Source organism: Poecilia reticulata, chromosome 8 (assembly GCF_904066995.2).
Source record: "Poecilia reticulata chromosome 8, P_reticulata-male-v2, whole genome shotgun sequence".
Lineage (NCBI taxonomy): Eukaryota > Metazoa > Chordata > Actinopteri > Cyprinodontiformes > Poeciliidae > Poecilia > Poecilia reticulata.
The window spans coordinates 26,935,304-26,955,199 of NC_088837.1; the positions used below are offsets into that span (position 1 = coordinate 26,935,304).

Below are 19,896 nucleotides of genomic sequence, written 5' to 3' on the forward strand. Positions count from 1 at the left end.
TATTTTTAAAATGATTTCTAAAAATAATTTTTCTAGATTACATGTGTAAATTCATACAAATTAATCAATACAGGATATTTATGTGTTCAACTATATATAGTTTCATAAATAAAAGTATTTTATAACAAATGGATCCAAATAGATAAATTAATGTAATAATTATTTTCCCCCACAAACTTGAACCAGAAACAGAGAATATTTTCATGTTACAATCATTACTGAGGTTATAGATTTATTTTATTATGTTATATCAAAGTAACACAAAGAAGGACAGACAAAAACCTGAGAGACAAACTGAGGACAGACTGGAGGACAGCTTGTCTCCCCTTCAGATGAGTGGACAGCCTGTCCCCCCTTCAGATGAGTGGACAGCCTGTCCCCCCTTCAGATGAGAGGACAGCTTGTCCCCCCTTCAGATGAGTGGACATCTTGTCCCCCCTTCAGATGAGTGGACAGCCTGTCCCCCCTTCAGATGAGTGGACATCTTGTCCCCCCTTCAGATGAGTGGACAGCCTGTCCCCCCTTCAGATGAGTGGACAGCCTGTCCCCCCTTCAGATGAGTGGACATCTTGTCCCCCCTTCAGATGAGTGGACATCTTGTCCCCCCTTCAGATGAGTGGACATCTTGTCCCCCCTTCAGATGAGTGGACAGCCTGTCCCCCCTTCAGATGAGTGGACATCTTGTCCCCCCTTCAGATGAGTGGACATCTTGTCCCCCCTTCAGATGAGTGGACATCTTGTCCCCCCTTCAGATGAGTGGACAGCCTGTCCCCCTTCAGATGAGTGGATATCTTGTCCCCCCTTCAGATGAGAGGACAGCTTGTCCCCCCTTCAGATGAGTGGACAGCTTGTCCCCCCTTCAGATGAGTGGACATCTTGTCCCCCCTTCAGATGAGAGGACAGCTTGTCCCCCCTTCAGATGAGTGGACATCTTGTCCCCCCTTCAGATGAGTGGACAGCCTGTCCCCCCTTCAGATGAGTGGACATCTTGTCCCCCCTTCAGATGAGTGGACAGCCTGTCCCTCCTTCAGAGGAGAGGACAGCCTGTCCCTCCTTCAGATGAGTGGACATCTTGTCCCTCCTTCAGATGAGTGGACAGCTTGTCCCCCCTTCAGATGAGTGGACATCTTGTCCCTCCTTCAGATGAGTGGACAGCTTGTCCCCCCTTCAGATGAGTGGACAGCTGCAGAGGAAAACCAGCCAGTCGGTCAGAGAAAGTTCAGCTTTACGAGGCTGGAAGACAGAAACAGGGAAACCGATCAGATCAATAATCAATAATCAGACTCAGTTTATCCAATAACCTCATCAATAACTCAGAATAATCTGGAATCAGGTGACAAATCAGCTGAAACTTTCCCTAAATGGTGTGACATCTAAACTCTGATTGGCCGGCACAGAGACGCTCCCATTGGCTCACAGAGCGGCCAATCAGAGGCAGCGGTACCTTCAGTCCCTCCGTGTCCACCGTCCGTCCGTCCCGCAGCACCGAGCTGAGCCGGACCGACCCGGACGCCGGGTAGCCGTGCTCCACCTGCAGGTGGCAGACCAGCGCCGCCGACTTCAGGTAGAGCAGCAGGCGCTGCGCCGGGCGCCAGTCGATGGCGAAGCTGCAACACAACGCTGGACATCAGATACGACACAGCAGGACCACCTGGGCTGGACGGGGGCGTGGCCTCAGCTGGGGGGGGCGTGGCCTCACCTGGCCCTGAGGCTGTGGATCTCGGCCAGCAGCGCCGCCTGGCCCGTGTAGCTCTGCAGGACGTCCAGCAGGGCGGCGCTCAGCACGTCGCGACGTCCAGACCCGCAGCCCTCCACCTGCCCGGCTAACTCCTCCCCCACCTGGAGACGCAGGTCGCCTGGTCACATCGACAGGAAGTGACATCAGCAGCAGCGATTACAGGTCTGAGCGTTACCTGCAGGGTGAATCTGTCGTCATGGCGCCAGCTGACCGCCAGCCTCGGCGGCCGCAGCTCATTGGCTGATGGCTGGGAAGGGAGGCGTGGCCTGATCTCCAGCAGCAGCTCTGATTGGTCGACAGAGATGAGCTGGATCTGCATCACTTCCTGCGTGGCGGTGGCGTGTTCCTGCAGCCTGACAGGAAGTAAGAGTTAATGGCCAATCAGAGCCTCTCCCTCACCAGTCATGTGACCCGTGTACTCACAGGTCTCTGAGGCGCCGCCATGACACCAGCTGATGGAGCGCCGCCTCTGACTCCGCCCTCAGCTGCTCCAGCTGGCGGTCACATGACTGCAAAGCCTTCTGAGCCTTCAGCAGTGACACAGCGAGCTGATCCTGATGCTGCCGCTGCCGGGGTGACGGGGGCGGGGCATGAGAACAACCCGGGCGGAGCAGGGGTGTGTGTGTGTTGCTGTGTGTGTGTGTGTGTGTGTGTCCACCTTGATGTGCAGCAGCTGCAGCAGCGCTGCGACTCTGTCTCTCCTCTGTTGGACGTGTTGGACTCGGTCCTGCAGGGATCTGAGCAGCGACTCCGTCTCCTCCATCCCTGACCTGGTCTCCGCCTTCAGAGCCTTCCACCTGCCGCGAGCCCCGCCCTCTGACACACACACACACACACACACACACACACACACACACAGCTAAATGAATACACCTCTGTATTTAAAGCGACAGCACCTCCAGTTTCAGTCATTCCAACACATCCCAGTAAAACTTCAAAGACACCATCCAGGTGTGTGTGTGTGTGTGTGTGTGTGTGTGTGTGTGTGTGTGTGTGTGTGTGTGTGTGTGTACCGGGAGGCGAGGGACAGGGCAGTGTCATCAGTTGCTGGACAGATTTAAGGCCTTTCAGTAAGGACATCATGGAGTCCAGAACAAACAGCTGACGCCACAGAACCTTCTGGACTCGTCGACTGTCCTACACACACACACACACACACACACACACACACACACACACACGTTTGTATTTCTCCACATATGAGGGCTTTCCGTTCATTTTATTAACAGCTCGATTTATCAGTCCTCACAAGGTGAGATATTTTAACACTAAAGGTCAAAATTGAGCAGCACAAACAAACTCTCCGTCTCCCTCTGAGTATCTGCATCATTGGTCCGGAATGAAACGTTTGAATTATTCTGTTCCGGGCTCATTTGGTTCTGGAACCACGGACCTCGGGTGTCCCGTGAATGATTGGACCAGAGACCAGGTACTGACCGTGAGGAACAGAACCGTCCCTGCTGCCTCGGCGCAGTCCGGTTCGGGTTCCCCGCAGGGCTCCAACAGAACCGGGTCACAGCGCTCCAGAACTCTGACCGATAGAAACAGAGCGTTAGTTTCAGACGAAACCGGACTGGGATGAATAAAAATGCAGTTTTTAATCATTTTACAGGTCATACTTGTATGTCAGGAAGTTAAAACTCCTTAAAATTTAAACTTTTTAACAACAATCTGAAAGATTTTTCAAATCTTTTTTCAAATCTTTCAGAGAAAACTTACCTCCGAACTTCCGCCATTTTTGTTTTCAAATCGCCCCGCTTCTTCTTCCTTCTCTTCTTCTTCTTCATCTGTCAGTGTTTTCAAGCGGCGGGCAACCAGCGTGGAGGTTTATTACCGCCACCTACTGGACTGCAGGGTAAAACAGCAGATAAACAGTAAATAGTCTTATTTTAAAAGAATTTAACTACTAAATCATCATTCGCGGGATGTTTCCCAGTAGATTTTGTCTTTCTTTCTGTCTTTCTTCGTCTATTTTAATATCCACACCGTTTCAATTCTTTAAGCTTTTCCGTTTATTTGTATTAATAAATCTGATTGGATTGTTACTTCCTTTATAAAGTGTGTATAAATGTGGGTTAGGCTAAAGCTGCTGTAGGTGCTGTTTTAAATGCTCCAGTACACAATCTTAATGCTTGATCTTAATGCTTGATGTTGAATACTGTCTAATTTATCCAGATGAGTTTTAGCTGCTGAACTGTAAACTAAACAACCAAAATCAAAGTCAGATCTTATCATTCCTGTATAAATCTGTTTTAACGATCTGCCCCCCATTCACTACCAGCCAAACACCTTCATATATTCAACTTTCTCTTACATTTATCAACAATCTTGCCTATAAATTCTCATCGAATTTATAGGCAACCAGTAGGGGGCGCAAAAAACCACCAGTCACAGGACAACTATGAAACAACTATGAATTTCATTTGTATCTCTAATACCCGTTACATAAACATGTTCCTAAGAGTTTTAATTTCTGCTTTTTAATAATAGATTTCTTGTTTTAATTATGTTAACTTTCAGGGATTGGTTAAAATCCTAATTTCTTGCATTAATGTGGCGAACATTTTCCATAAGATACGTGACCTATTTGAAGAACTGAAAAACTCCGAGCTTTTTATTTCTTATCTCTACTCTATGGAGGACCAAAACGGACATAATAAGAAATAAAATAACGAATATATAAATAAAAGAATAAATATATAAAAGAATAAATAAAAGCATATATATATATATATAGATAAAAAATAAAAGCATAGATATACACTTCAGCGTTCACTTAAATGTTAAAGTGTTCCCTTTATTTTTTTTAGCAGTGTATATTTAGTTTTTCCTTTTCTTTACACATGAGTTTCTGTCAAGTAATGTATATATTTTCTTTTTCATTTCCCCTAAACATGCGTTTGTCAAGAATAAATTATGTTTTGCTTTTTTTGCTTCTCCCTTTTCCGTTTGCTGTATTTCTGCTGCATCAATATGTTAATGAGGAGAGCTGTCCAGCTATATATATATATATATATATATATATATATATATATATATATATATATATATATATATATATATATATATATATATAGTGTGTGTGTTCTGCTAAATTATCATAGGTTCTGCTTTTACATCAATCTTTGTCTCTTTCGTCCTTGTTAGATTCTATGGACAGTTTGTCATAAACCGAAACGAAGTAAAAAATAAACAGCAGCTGCAGCTATAAAAGTGAAATTGATCAAATAAAAAAATTTGATTAAAGTAAAAATGACAAATAATAATAAATAAAAATATATTTTAAAAACACATGTCGAAAAAATACCTCAGGAAGAAAAATAAACAGCTTTTTTTAAGGTAGCTGAAAAGAACAAATAAATATAAAAGCAGCTTCAGCAGCGAGACAGTCAGATCACGTGACCTCGTGTTGACTCTGCAGCTCTCAAGCTAGCGGTGTTCTCAGTGGCGTCCGGACCGGACCGAACCGAACCGGACCGAGCTTCGGCCTGTTAACCGACAGCTGGAGGATGAGCTAACCGCTGGAGAGGCGTTCAGGCTCTCAGGTAGGAGCAGCCAATCTCACCTGTGCAGGTGTGACGGTGATGCTGCGGTTAGCTTTTAGCAGGGGGAGCTAGCCGCGGAGCTAGCGATGCTCTGTGATGATCAGTAGCGCAGAGAGGCTTTGAACCGAACTTTGGATGGTTCTGGTTCGGATATAAGTACTATATAAGTGCTTAACGTGAGCTCATCGCCGATGCTAACCTAGCTTAATGCAGAATCAGGCCTATGTTAGCATCATGCTAATGGAGCAGCTGAAGGACCAGAAGAAGATGCGATGTGCGGCTGAGCCCGTCTGTTTGGGGGTGACTGGTCCAGTTCCAGTTTTAAGGAACCGGTTCCGCATGGTTCCGGTGCTGAACGAGTCTTTATTCATAATCTTCCATTCATAAAACGGATCTATCAGGGAGTCATATCCCGGATTGACCAGCGCAGATCATTGATTTACATGCTGGGTTTGGAGGAAACGTTCTGCTGATGATTGGTTGCTGTCTTCCAGGTGTTTCAGCAGTAGGATGCCCATCCCGCCCCCTCCTCCTCCCCCAGGGGGGCCGCCTCCCCCCCCCACCTTCAGCCAGGTGAGGTTAAACTCCAAACAGCCTCAGAACAGCAGCAGCTATCACCAAAACACTGACAGCGTCTCCCCCCCTCAGGCCAACACCACCCCTCCAAAGCTGAACAGGGAGGAGGTCAAAGGTCGCGGCGCCTTGCTGTCGGACATCTGCAAAGGCACCAAGCTGAAGAAGGTGGCGGTGGTGAACGACCGCAGCGCTCCTCTGCTCGACAGTAAGACTCAAACACCAAAGAGCCAAACACCTCCCACAGAGCACCCATACATTCGCTTATACCAGTACCTAAGCCAGAGCCAGCCCAAGCAGCAGGGGGCGCTGTCTGAGGAGGCCCAGAAGAAGGCTGGAGGACCGAGCTCCTCGCCGTCCCTCCACAGTAAGACCTCTGTGTTCTGACATGCTTTAGGCCGGCTGCAGGAGGCTGCACTCAGGGCTAATCAGCCGCTAGCGTCCACAGGGCGAGGGTCACATGACCTCTGGGTCACATGACCTCCTGGCAGTCAGCAGTAGAAACTGAGGCTGAATGTTGACCAAGTAAAAATAAAACATAGTTACCCTTCGACAGTCAATCACGCCACTGCGATGGAAAATCAGGGCTGAACTAAAACATTTTATTATTATTACATGAATAAAGTCATAATGTTAACAGAATAAAGTCATAATGTTAACAGAATAAAGTCATGAACTACTAGAAAAGTGTTTCAAAGCGATTTCCAGTTCTTTCTTCTCAACACACTCAGTCGTTTCAAAGTTCTGCTCATAATATTTGGATGCTGATAGGCCCGTCCCGATAAACGATAAATCAATTAATCGCACGATAAATTAAACCTATAGATCTCATTTTAATTATCGGTTTATCGTCTCTTCCTGCCTTTTTTTCTTTCTCTTGATGACACTGAATGAAAAAGGCTCCAGTCTCTGCACTGACCCTCCCTCCCTCATTTCCTTAGTCTAATGTCCAGATCTCACTACACGAGCTGTCGGCCATTTTCTAAACCTGAGAGACACATTAGCCGACAGAAATCCCAGGTGTAACGGTTCGATCGGGTTCGATCTGGTTCGATCGGGTTCGATCGGGTTCGATCGGGTTCGATCTGGTTCGATCAGGTTCGATCGGGTTCGATCGGGTTCGATCTGGTTCGATCAGGTTCGATCGGGTTCGTCGTGCCGTGTGGTGTCCAGCCACATGGACACAAAGTAATGGCTCCAAGTCCAGTTAACTAATTTAAACCAGGCATTAATCAAAGCTTTACTAGAATCTACCTGTGACGCCTATGGCTAGAGTCAGCTAAAGTCCTGACTGAATGAAAATCATTATAACCTATTTATGTCACGTTAACGAAGAACAGCTGAAAACTCACCAGGTTTATAGTAATTTGACTCCAACTCCTCCCCTTGTCATTTCTATATTCTTTGCACGAAATGTTTAACATTAATGTTTCCACATATCATCTCCGATGTCGGCTGGACTTCATGTTGCGCCGTGTCAGCTGTTTGGGATTCCCCTCCGTCATCTCCCCTCAGAGCAGGAGGAGAATCCAGCTTTCTGATTGGCTACCTGTCACATTCAGCGTTAAACTCCCAGTCGGGGAAAACCCCTGATTTAGATCGGAGCGCCACGACGATCTACACCACACTGCAGGATGATCGGCTACGAATCACCAGCGACGATCTTAGATCGGCCAACGATCCAAGATCGTCATAAGGGGAAAAATGGGGGCAAAAAAATATCGTGTAGTGTGAACCACTGCATTAGGTGGTCTGATGTGCCCATCTACTCTATTTAAATCTAGTGATTCCTGAAGGAGGCTACACAGTGGTGCAGTGGGTAGAGCTGTTGCCTTGCAGCAAGAAGGTTCTGGGTTCGATTCCCGGTCTTTCTGCATGGAGTCTCCATGTTCTCCCTGTGCATGGTGGGTTTTCTCCAGGTACTCCGGTTTCCTCCCACAGTCCAAAAACATGACTGTCAGGTTAATTGGCCTCTCCAAATTGCCCCTAGGTGTGAGTGTGTGTGTGCATGGTTGTGTGTCTCTGTGTTGCCCTGCGACAGACTGGCGACCTGTCCAGGTGACCTGTCCAGGTGACCCCGCCTCTTGCCCGGAACGTTAGCTGGAGAGGTACCAGCACCTCCTGACCCAGTAAGGGACAAGGGTGCAAGAAAATGGATGGATTGATGGATTCCTGAAGGGCAACATAGTTTACAGCCAGTGTTATGTGTTCTTTTGAAAATAAGGTTCATCTATCTATGGCAGGAAATCGCATGTATTATTAGTCATTTCCATTAAATCAGTGTCAAAAGGTCTTGAAACAATATTATTGTTTATCGCAATAATTTTTTAGACAATCGCTCAGCAAAATTTATCGTGACAGGCCTACTGCTGATGTGTTAAGATTCATTATTTCCCATTTTAAATTATTTTTATAATAATTATAATATTGTAATATAATATTATTGTATTATTTAATTATTTTCCGTGTCAGAAATGACTTCATTCCTGAAATATTATGACTGAATTTTTGTTGTATTGTGTCTTCTGAGGCCCCTGGTTCCAGGACACACACACACACACACACACACACACACACACACACACACACACACACACACACGCAGCGACTCGTGAAGCGCCCGACGCGGTCGTCCCATGTTTCCTGTTTGTCTCTTTTCTCATCTGATCCATTCCCGTTTCTCTCCGTTTTCGACCGACGTGTCTGCTCTTCCTGTCTCTGCTGAGTTTGAGGTGTGTGTGTGTGTGTGTGTGTGTGTGTGTGTGTGTGTGTGTGGAGCAGGTGGTCAGGTGACAGAGCGGCTGCTTAGCCAGACGCTGCAGCTTCCTGCAGCTGCTGTTAGTTTAGAGTTTGCTTCAGGAAGTTTTCTGGGTTCCATCCCTGAAAAGATTCATTTTTTAATCTTTCCATCATGTTTTCATGTTATTTCCTGTTTTGATCCTTTCATGCATTTCTGAGACGGCCTTAAATCTCCATGGCAACCATTCAGCTGCAAAACGCCTGGGTGGACCTAGCCCCGCCTTTGAGCCAAAGCTCCTCCCCCGCTCGGCTCCTTCAGACTAGTCAGCAGCGATTAGCAAACACCTGGAGGAGCTGTCTGAGCTCGTTACAGCAGCTACTGCTCAGAGCAACGCTAGCTAAGAGCTTTCTTAAAGAGACAGAGACCCTTAAAGCCAATTCTGTAAGTTCTGTTTGGTGCGTATAGCATTTTGATACCAACAGAAGGTCATAAAGTTACTGGGTTGTTCTATAAAGTGGGGCTGTGTGTTTAACAAACACTGGCCCTTTAAGAACATGTGGTGATAATCCTGTGTCTCATGGTAATATTTTAATTTGAGCTTGTTTAAAAATATATTTCTTATTTCAGTAAAATTATGTGCGTCAACATTCATCCCACCCTTCCTACAAACTCCTCCTGTTCATGTTGACGCTCTTATTTTGAAATCTGCAGCCCTGTGGGGGCGGGGCCTGAGTGGGAGGGGCTCAGAGTTGATGACCCGTTGTTTTGATTTCCTGTGCTCTCTGATCACCTGTGATGTCACTGATTCTTAACATGTTTCTGACTGTTTGTGCTGGCGATGATGTCATCGGAGCGGCGTGCGAGCGTAAACACTTTAATTTACCGTCTCACTCACCACCGCCTCATCCCAGCTCATCCCACCTCACCGTCTCCACCCGCATCCCGCCTCACACTAACCCATGGTAGAGCACAGCCCAACACCAGGCCCCGCCCCTTCTCACCTGTCCCTGGTTGTGGTCCCCAGAGCCCAGAGGAGGCGGAGCCACCGCAGGAGCCAATGGCAGCGTGGCAGGAAGTAAGTCGAGCTCCGCCCCTCCAATCGGAGGCCTGTTCACCAGCGGAGTCCCCAAGCTGAAGCCAGTAGGAGGTTAGGAACCGATCAGGAACACTCGGTGGAAGGAAGACCTTTCGTCACTAAACAGCTGAAAAGTGTGGCGTGCTTCTAGTTTTAACCCTGGAGTCAGTCCAGCTGCTCGTCAGTCTGGATCATCAAAGTTTAACTCATGACTCAGCTGAATTCAGGTCTGGACTTTAACTAGGCCAGTCTAAACCATCCCATAATATCTGTGGCTGGTTTTACTGTCCTGCAGCATGATGCTGCCTCCACCACGTATTGTTCAGGGTGAAGCTTTATATCTGACGGGTTTAATGCACACCACACAGTCATAGTTTGTGACAGGTTTTCCTTCCACTGAATTTTCAGTGGACTTGCTCCAGGGTGTGAATACTTTATTCAATCCTCCGTTTTTCCCTCAGACTCGTCGTCGGGGCGACCGCCCTCCACCCGTCCTGCAGCGCCTCGCCCTCCAAGCCATCGCCATGACGATGCAGACAGCCCCTCCCCTCAGGCGTTGTCGCCGACAGAGACGGCTCGACCTCAGCGACCTTCGCTCCCCAACCTCTCCTCCTCCCCCGCCTCCCCCTCTTCTCCGTCTGCCGGCATGAAGCACTCCTCCTCCGCCCCTCCTCCCCCTCCCCCCCTCGGTCGCCGTGGCAATGCCCCCTCCCCTCCCTCCTCATCCTACAACAGAGAGAAACCCCTCCCCCCAACGCCCAGCAACACCCCTCCCCTCCCCGCCAAGCCTCCCCCGTCTCCTAGCAACAGCAGACGCCCTCCCACCTCTGGGGGAAACTCCGCCCCTTCCAGCTCCACGCTGGCCCCGCCCCCTCCGCCGTACCGCATCAATGGCCCAGCAGGGGGCGGCGAGGCGGCGCCCAAGCTGCCGCAGCGCCACAACTCTCTGAGCAACAAGAGGCCCGCCCCCTCACCGGGAGGCCACACCCCTACCAGAGGCCCCGCCCCTCCGCCGCCACCGGCGTCGCCCACGCCGTCCCAGCAGGGCGCCGGCAGGCCGCCGCCCCCCGTCAGAGAGCCGCCCAGCAGGGGGGCAGGTGAGTGACATCATCATCCACCACGTTTTGCTCTTAGCCAATCACAGGACGCCGTTGATCTCCTGAACCAATCTCTCCTCAGCTCCTGCGGCTCCGGCGTCATCGAGGGCGGCCGGCAGAGAAGCCCCGCCTCCTCCGCCCTACAGGACGCACGGTAGCCCCTCCCTCTCCTCGGATCCCCCCTCCAGAGGAAAGCCTCCCCCCCCTCCCTCCCGCACCCCCGCCGCCCCTCCCCCGCCGCCCCCTCCCCTCCGTAACGGACACTCCTCCTCCTCTTCCATCCCTCGCTCCTTCGTTGGTGAGTCTCTTCCTGATTGGTCGGTTGTGACGGCTCCTCTTGTGTTTTCCTGTTTCTCTGAGACTCGGCTGTTTCTGACCCTCCATGTTGTTAGAAATGACTTGTTAGCAAGTTAAAACGTGACTCGTCTCTCCTGCAGACGACTTCGAGTCCAAGTATTCCTTCCATCCTCTGGACGACTTCCCGCCTCCGGACGAATACCGACACTTCACCAAGATCTACCCGAGCAGAGCTAGCCGAGGTAGCAGCTTCGCTAACTCCGCGCTAACACACACGTTACCCGCTGAGCTGCTAATGTGCTAATAGCAGAGCTAGTTTTAGCTTCCATTGGTCCCTTGTTGGTTCCACTCCATAGGCCCGGCGTTTCAGCATTAAGTCATTTTTATGATTAACTCTGTAGGAAAACTAATGCTAATGATTAGCACTTTAGCATTAGCAGAACTACTGCTTAGGATTAGTTCTTTAGTGTTTAGTAAGTAATTAGCACTTCAGTGTGAGCAAAACAAATGTTTCTACTTAGCGCGTTGACAACCTAACTCATGTTTATGATGAGCTTCTGTAAGTTTATGACGAGCTTTTTAAGATTTACTGATTTTTAGAATCGGCTCTTTAGAGAAGCTTAAGTTTATGATAACTAATGTTGACGATTCGCTGTTTAGCATAAGCAAAACACATTTTTGTGATTAGCTCTTTAGCAAAACTAATGCTTATGATTTGTGCTTTAGCATTAGCGTAGCTAGCCGTCCTGGGCAGGGGAATGTTGAATCCTGTCTTCTGATTGGCTGTTTCAGTGATGAGGGGAGCTCCGCCTCTTCCTCCTGTCGGCAGGTGAACCTCCAGCTCCTCCCTTCTCCTCCCCCTCACCTGCTTCTTCATCTCCACCTCATCTTCACTTGCAGCTGATTGGCTGAGATGTCCGACAGATCGGCCAACCAGAGAGGAGGACTCTGGTTAAAGGAGCGGCGCGTCTTCCTCCACATGTTGGATTTCTGTTTGCACTTTTCGTTTTGATCAGAACCAGCAGCGGGCGGCCCGCTGCTGGTTCTGCTAGCCGACCGGGCCGGGTTCTGACGGGTCCGGGAGGGTTCTGGAGGATGATGGTGAAGTTATCATTGACAGGAAACTAAGCGATTCTTTAATCATCACTGACAGAAACACTAATCAATGATCCGGGTCGGGTTCTGGGTCTGAACTGGGTTCAGATCAAACTCCATGAAGGATTAAAAACCTGTAAATATTCACCATCATCATCATCGTCGCTGACCTGCGCATCCAAACGGGCCGGTTCCTGAACAGGTCGCCTCTTTAAGTGCCAACATGGACCAAACCAGGACAAACGGACCGGCTTCATAGTTTCCCATGATTCACTGCAGCTGCATGTTGGGCAACAAAACCGTTTGGTTCTGATCGGGTTCTGCAGCCGGTTCTGATCTTGAAATGTGAAAGAAAAAAAAGTTAAAATTTTTGAGAAAATTCTGCAGAACCCGTCTGTTGGTTCTGAAGGGTTAAGAAGAAGCTGCTAAGTGATGTCACTGGTTGCCATGGTGATTCCCTCCTTTTGTCACAGAAAATTTTAAATCATATCAAAATATTCTTTCTGACCCGGCAGCATCAGAACCTCCTGCTGGGCCCCATGGCTCTGATTCTGCTGCAGGTTTATCAGAACCTCCAGGTCCAGTTTCTCTAGGACCAATCAGAGATCAGAGTGGGCGTGTCTTTCTGCTCTCTGGGCTCTGATTGGACAGAAACCAGGAAGTCCTCCAGAGACAGAGCTGTGACTGGATGAGAAGCCTGCTGGTTCCAGAAGGTTCTGGATGTTCTACCGGGTCAGAACCACCATCAGTCTGAGCTGAAGCATTCTGGGAAAATTGTCAGAGTTAAACTGGAAATGGATCAGAGCAGAAACTGGGTCGGGTTGGATCCAGTTGGACTCTGGATGATGGTAGGGTTAGGTTTTGTGGGAGAACCCAAAAGGTTCTGGTTCTGAAGTCAGCATCTCCTAACCTTTAGAAGAAATTAATAATGGTTAATATAAATTTATTGTGGAATAAGATGATGGAAAAGACGTTCAGGTATCATGTGGATGAGACGAAATGTTCCGAGTCATTCGGACCTTGGTCCGGTTCTGACCAGAACCTGAGCCCAGGAGCAAATCTTTGATTTTACTAATAGAAATATTGAAATGATGATCATTTTTGGTTTCAGCAGGAATAAAAGTTTAGTTTCATTTCTTCTCCTGCGGTTCCGGTTCTGTATATATTTGTAATACTGCAGCTCCTGTGTGTTCTGGTCCGGCCATGTTCTTCCCGAACCGCCTGGTGTTTCTGCATGCAGGACGTTCTCCTGTCCGGTTCCGCTGGTTCCGGGTCGCCAGCCAGCAGCTCCATTCTGGGTCAGAAATCTCCTGATTTGCTGTTTGTGTCAGAATAAGTCGGTGTCGCCCCCTGGCGGCAGAGGACGGTGTGGTCCTGCAGCAGTCCCAGTCCAGCTGCATGCTCTAACTGCTCTAACTGGTCTCTGAATAAACTGCAGCAGCTTCTGATCCCTCTGTGTGACTCAGATGAATTATTCTGATTAATCCCGTGAATTAAAGTTGTAAAATTCATTTTTCTGGCTGCAGATTTATAAACATAATTATTTACTTTGCACACGTAGAAGTTTTTGTTTTATTTTCTCTCAATAAACAATGAAGGCTGCATTAATGGTTAAAACATATTTACATTTGGTGATTTTTAATGTTTAACATATAATTGAACCAGATTTTTATTTAAGTCCAAAATATCTCGTATGAATTTTCCACATTTTGTCCCATTTCATCCTCAAACTTCATTGTTTTTGAACCCCTTCACTCTGTTGCCCCTAAATGAAACTCAAACTTTCCATCACAGCTCAGTATCAGAGTATAAAAGCAGCCAGGGCCGGCCCAAGTCATGTGCAAGTTGAGCCCCAAGAGCACCGAGCTAACATGATAAAAATGATTACAAAAATAACGTATCTTTGTTTTGTGTAACGGTGATGTGAATAATTTGTATGTTTAAGTCATTTATCAAAATGTTTTTTTTTTGTTTTGTCTTTTAGCTCGCAATAAGCGTAGCTAATTTGCAACGTTCGTTAGCTAATGCTATGTTTATTTCAGTTTACAATGGCCAAAGTGAAGGCAGTGGTGGTCAGAGGCCAATAAACAAGTAAAAAGAAAGAAGTTTGGCTGTTGGAGTGTCGTTGTCTTGCTGTTGAAAAATCGAAAACATCACAGTGTGAATACTTTAACAGTTAAAAAAGGTTTCCACACAGTGACTTCGTTTTCTTCATGCAGTTCTCTGCTTGAACGCGTGGTGGCAGAGTTTCTTTTCCCCCTTGTTTTAGTGGCTGACTCCGGAAACACGTGATCGTGGGGAAGCGGAAAAACAGTTCCAGCACATGTGTTAAAAAACCTGCTTCATGTAGAGAAGAACCTGGAAATCAGCTCGTTTCTTCTGCGGGGCTTAAATCCTTCGGTTTCTATCGGGACTTTGGTGCCGCCGGCGGGAGAGTCATGGAGGACAAAAACGTTATCAAGCTTCCGGTGACCGAGGATAAAAGAAAGGCGAAGAAGAGAAGCCGATCTCCTCCGAAGAACGATCCGAAGGGAGAGAAGCAGCTGCGGGAGGTGAACCTGAAGAGGCTGGCGGTTCTGGGAGAGGAGGACGGCTCGGTGAAGCGGCTGGAGGCGCTGGTGTTCGGAGCGGAGGAGGAGCTGCTGGAGAGGCTGGTGGAGGTGATGTTTAGCACCAGACTCTATTCAGAAAACGGCGAATTTAACTTTCATTCTCTCAAAAATATTACTTAAAAGTTGTTGTAAATCTATGATAAAATCAACTTATTGACAAAAAGAAGAAATTGGCCCAGTTTAAAGATGTTTAAGTAAAAATGTCACCTTTATTTGATGTTGATGCTGTTGTGACTTCACCAGACTTCATTCAGAAAATGATGAAATTATCAGAATCTCACGTTTTTATCAATAAAACTACGTTTCACAGCAAACTGTGACAACTTATTAAAAATGTCATTCATTGCAGGAAAACTCGGCTCAACTTTTTAGCCACTAACTGCTTCTTTAATTTAATGGGAGGCTGCTTCAGGGCTTTCCTAGACTTCCATCCATCCATCCATTTTCTTGCACCCTTGTCCCTTAATGGGGTCGGGAGGGTTGCTGGTGCCCATCTCCAGCTAACGTTTCGGGCGAGAGGCGGGGTCACCTGGACAGGTCGCCAGTCTGTCGCAGGGCTTTCCTAGACTTCATTTGACTAACTTCAGTTACTGAAGGAACATTTGTCTCACTGTTTAAACATTCACAATGCCTTGGCTGTTTATGAGGTTCTTAATAAGTCATTATCCTCAGCAAAGCATAGTTCTACACACAGGTAGAGTTCTTCAGCTTTAAATGTGTGTGCTGTTGCAGGAGGATGAAGAGGAGCAGAAGAGCAGTGTCCTGCAGCTGGAGGATGAGGAGGGCGGTGGGGATGAAGACTCGGCGGGGAAGGATGAGCTTCGGCCGCAGCTGCAGCCCAGGAAAGCTGCCTGGGTGGACGAAGACGACGAGCTGGAGGAAGAGTAAGTCCCAGCGATGAAACACTTACTTCCTGCTTCCACCTGTGACACATTGAACAGCGTCTGTCTGTCTGTCTGTCTGTCTGCCTGCGTCAGGGTGGACATGAAGCACCGTTACCGTAGAAACCTGATGAAAGGAGACGCAGAGTCGGTCTTGTCCAAGCAGAGGCTGCAGCAGAGGATGAAGGAGCAGTGAGTTTTTATTACAAACAATAATTATACATTCTCAGATTTTATCAAACTTTAAGTTCTAATGATGAACATTTAACTCTGGAACATTTTTAATATCAAAATGAATAAAATTAATTGGACGAAGCAAAACTGTCCTTCAAAAGAGACCAAACCATTGGTAGAAATAAATCTGAAATATGGAGATTATTGGGTTTAATTTATCGTGATTTATTGATTATTGCAACAAACCTGCACGGATCATAAGATGTTAGAAAACAACGGGACCGAGTCCAGATCCTGGTGGATCACCTGAAGATCACCTGCTTCTTGGGCTCCTTATGATTTGGAAAAATAATAATTTTGTTTCCAGGTTTCAGAAGTCGATGGGAGGAACTCCATCCTGGGCGCAGAGCAGCGACCAGAAGAAGAAGAAAGGTGAATCCGTGTTAGCCTCCTGGTTCTGGTTCTGGTTCTGACTCTCTGTGATCCTGTAGCTCTTGATGAAGAGGAGGAGGAGGAGGAAGAGGAGGACGACCTTCTCAGGAGGACGGGGAACTTCGTGGCGTCTTCAGAGAGTCTTCCCTGCGGCGTCCTGAGGGTGAGTCTGAACGGTGGAGGAATGGACCTGCTGGTTCTGGTTCTGATCCCGGTTCTGTGTCTCCAGATGAAGAAGTGTCTCCATGCCAACAGCGCTCGCCCCTCGGCGGACCGGCTCACCTCGGTCCAGTTCCACCCGTCGGCGCAGGTCGTCATGACGGCGGGACTCGACCAGTCCGTCTCCCTCTTCCAGGTACGGCCCGCCTCCTGCGGCTCGGGGGCCAGAGGTCGTCGTGTGAGTCTAACCCGGCTCGTCTGCAGGTGGACGGGAAGACGAACCCGAAGATCCAGAGCGTCCACCTGGAGCGGTTCCCGGTCCACCAGGCCCGGTTCAGCCGGGACGGGCGGACGGTGATCGCCACCAGCCTGAGGAACAAGATGTTCTACCTGTACGACATGATGGAGGGCCGCGTGGCGCCGGTCCGCTCCGTCAGGGGTCAGTCCCCCCGCCGCCGAGGCCTGCCGCCGAGGCTGACCTTTCACAATAAAAGCTTCTCCGTGTCGGGTTTAGGTCTGAGTGAAGCCAGAGTGAAGGACTTCTCTGTGTGTCCTGACGGGGGCGCTCTGCTGCTGACCGGGACCAACGGATACCTGCACATGCTCACGCTGAAGGTTCTTCTGCTGCTGCTGGTTCTTCTTCTTCTGTCAGTGGCTAGTCGGCTCAGCTTCTTCTTCTCCTCTCCGTCTAGACCAATGAGATCGTCCGCAGCATGAAGATCAACGGTGATGTCAGCGGCGTGGCTTTCTGTCCCGACGGCAGCAAGGCCTTCGTGACCTCAGGTGAGTGTGTGACTCTGTGTGATGTCATCGGGCCCTGTGGGTCATGTGACTGTGTGATGTCATCGGCCCGGTGCAGAGGAGGGCGAGGTGTTTGTGTGGGACGTTCGCAGCGGCCGGTGCCTCAGCCGGTTCATGGATGACGGCTGCGTGAAGGGGACGGCCATCGCCGCCTCGCCGGATGGACGCTACCTGGCCTGCGGGTAAGCCACGCCCACTCCCCAACCCGCTCTCTGGTTGGCTGATGGTTGCAGACCGTCAGGTCACATGATCCCTCCTCCATGCTGCAGCTCCCAGGCGGGCGTGGTCAACGTCTACTCCCAGGAGGCGTGTCTTAATTCGACCAATCCGAAGCCTCTCAGAGCGGTGATGAACCTGCTGACCTCCGCCACGTCTCTGACCTTTAACCCCACCTCTGAGATCCTGGCCGTCGCCTCGCGGGTGGAAGACGAAGCCGTGCGGCTGGTGAGCGCCGGTTGCCGTGACGCCGGTTGCCGTGACGCCGCTGGTTGCTAACCTCCACCTGTCTCTGGTCAGGTCCACCTGCCCAGCCTCACCGTCTTCTCCAACTTCCCCGTGGCCAGCAGGAAGGTCGCTCACCGGGTCAGCTGCCTGGACTTCTCGCCACACAGCGGCTTCTTCTCATTGGCCAACAACAAAGGACACGCCCCCCTGTTCAGGTCAGCCAGCCAATCGGCCCTTCTGGTTTCAAACGGTGATTATCTGATGCATTTCCTCTGCAGCTTCTGGAGCTCCAGGGAGACCCACCAAACCAGCACCTAATGGGGGATCTAAAAGCTCCGTGGCGAACCAGTCGCTAAACTCAAACGTTACACTCCAGGCAGCCAGGAGTTCTGTCTGTCCGTGCTACCTCGTCAGGTTTCCCTACCGTAGCACGGATAGATGGCTACGTCCGTCTGTCCGTGCTACCTCGTCAGGTTTCCCTACCGTAGCACGGATAGATGGCTACGTCCGTCTGTCCGTGCTACCTCGTCAGGTTTCCCTACCGTAGCACGGATAGATGGCTACGTCCGTCTGTCCGTGCTACCTCGTCAGGTTTCCCTACCGTAGCACGGATAGATGGCTACGTCCGTCTGTGCTACCTCGTCAGGTTTCCCTACCGTAGCACGGATAGATGGCTACGTCCGTCTGTCCGTGCTACCCGTCTAAAACTGCTACCGTCATGTTTACAAACTACAGCAGGTTGTTAATGTTACATGTATTGGATTATTTGAGTGGCTGGAGTGGAAGCTTAGCAGTTACGGTTAGCTTAGCATTAGCTTAGCATCGGAACAATTTATACACGACGGAGCTACAAGAAGATCACTTCCTTCATCTGAATGTGCTACCTGTTGAAAATGAAAAGCTGTACATCAGTGGTCCCCAAACTACGGCCCGCGGGCCGGATCCGGGCCGCGGGCCGTAGTTTGGGGACCACTGACGTACATGTTTGCACTAAGCCTTTATTAGAACATCCTACCTGTTAAACAGAATAAAACGGGTTTTAAAAACGGTTTCACGATGACCTTCATGCTCACAAACAGCTGCTGCCTCTGGGTCTGTTTGTGTTCAGGTTGCTGCACTACAAGGACTTCTGAAGAGACCGGACCGGAACCAGAACCCGACCGGAACGTTGTTAATGGTTCCTGACAACCAGCTCAGTGATTCCTGACCCTGTTGGGTTTGGGTCGGTCGCTAAACGGGAAGCAGAACTCTGCAGCTGGTTTTTATGTTTGGATTTATAAAATACTTTCGAACAGAACCAAGTCGACCCGTTTTGCTTTATTCTGAAGTTTTTCTCTCCTGATGTTTAAACTTAAATTATTTAATGAGAATTTTAACTTTAGACCAGAAAAACCCGATTTCTCCTGATCGGGTCAGAGATTTCCCCAGATCATCTGTGACCTCTGACCTCACGACCTGTTCCTGGAAAAGAGGAAGACCATGGATGAAGATTCGGTCTGCGGTCGGTCTTGATCCGGTTGCAGAACTTTAACTAAACCCAGATGGATGAGTGTCCTGTGATTGGTTCATTTTCATGATTTTCTCCTTCCAGTTGTAATAAAATAAAATAAAAAAATAGAATTTTACATGAATAAAACATTAGGAGACACAAACGTCCTGAATGAAACATGTTCAGCACCTGATGATGAACGGACATTTTGAACGGACCGACGGGTTTTATTGGGTCAGACGCCTGAAGGGAGGAAACGTTTGAGCGAGGTGAATATTAAACGCTTCCACACGTTAATGATCCGCACAGAACCGGAGCTGGTTGAAGTTCTGGGAATGAGAACCAACCTCAGGAAGCAGCTCAGCGAACGCCAGGATGTCAAAGTTCATCTGCGACTTCAGGGACTGAAATGTTCTTAAAAGGCGCCGATGAATAAAAACACTAAATAAATTCACACAACTACAAATTACACAATAAAATGTAACTGAACCTCAGAAAGTGGTTCTGATCCTTAGTTACCAACAGAATATTAAGATGGACCGGAACCGGCTGACCTCTGACCTCTGAGGTTTTGGTTCTGGACGGGTTTACTGTAACCGAAGGCTCTGACCTCACCGGTTGCCATGACGATGAGCTCCGGAGGCTCCTGATGTTTTCATTAAAACCGGATTTCAAACCAGAAGCCTGTGACGTCAGAGAACCCGCTCTGAGCATGCGCAGAGCGCGGCGCCGCGCCGCAGGAAC

General features: G+C 48.7%; 3 protein-coding genes across 6 annotated transcripts; 2 read left to right on the top strand and 1 right to left on the bottom strand.

The window, feature by feature from the left end:
- Positions 1-219: 219 nt before the first annotated feature.
- On the bottom strand, positions 220-5,730 carry LOC103469459 (uncharacterized). The gene is made up of 10 exons (XM_008417148.3): positions 5,304-5,730; positions 3,458-3,586; positions 3,176-3,269; positions 2,752-2,875; positions 2,397-2,554; positions 2,162-2,304; positions 1,914-2,091; positions 1,700-1,839; positions 1,445-1,607; positions 220-1,233 (listed from the first exon to the last, which is right to left on the bottom strand). Exons 2-10 carry the CDS (start codon positions 3,523-3,525, stop codon positions 1,168-1,170), a joined length of 1,134 nt encoding a protein of 377 aa, XP_008415370.2. The 5' UTR covers positions 3,526-3,586; positions 5,304-5,730; the 3' UTR covers positions 220-1,167.
- wipf2b (WAS/WASL interacting protein family, member 2b) lies at positions 5,119-14,265 on the top strand. Of its 4 annotated transcripts, none has more exons than XM_081610395.1 (9): positions 5,119-5,283; positions 5,778-5,856; positions 5,932-6,223; positions 9,432-9,461; positions 9,621-9,743; positions 10,133-10,768; positions 10,851-10,922; positions 11,206-11,307; positions 11,858-14,265. In XM_081610395.1, the coding sequence occupies exons 2-9, from the start codon at positions 5,794-5,796 to the stop codon at positions 11,896-11,898; spliced, it is 1,359 nt and encodes a 452-aa protein (XP_081466521.1). In that variant the 5' UTR covers positions 5,119-5,283; positions 5,778-5,793; the 3' UTR covers positions 11,899-14,265. The 4 variants fall into 4 exon arrangements, with proteins under 4 accessions (XP_081466521.1, XP_081466519.1, XP_081466520.1 ...); XM_081610393.1 differs by having other exon boundaries at positions 5,120-5,283; positions 10,851-11,066; XM_081610394.1 differs by lacking the exon at positions 9,432-9,461 and having other exon boundaries at positions 5,121-5,283; positions 10,851-11,066.
- Positions 14,266-14,387: 122 nt separating this feature from the next.
- On the top strand, positions 14,388-18,960 carry utp18 (UTP18 small subunit processome component). The gene is made up of 13 exons (XM_008417149.3): positions 14,388-14,820; positions 15,505-15,656; positions 15,750-15,845; positions 16,195-16,259; positions 16,319-16,422; positions 16,489-16,614; positions 16,683-16,857; positions 16,933-17,033; positions 17,111-17,201; positions 17,278-17,401; positions 17,489-17,663; positions 17,736-17,878; positions 18,772-18,960. The coding sequence occupies exons 1-13, from the start codon at positions 14,599-14,601 to the stop codon at positions 18,794-18,796; spliced, it is 1,599 nt and encodes a 532-aa protein (XP_008415371.2). The 5' UTR covers positions 14,388-14,598; the 3' UTR covers positions 18,797-18,960.
- Positions 18,961-19,896: the final 936 nt, after the last annotated feature.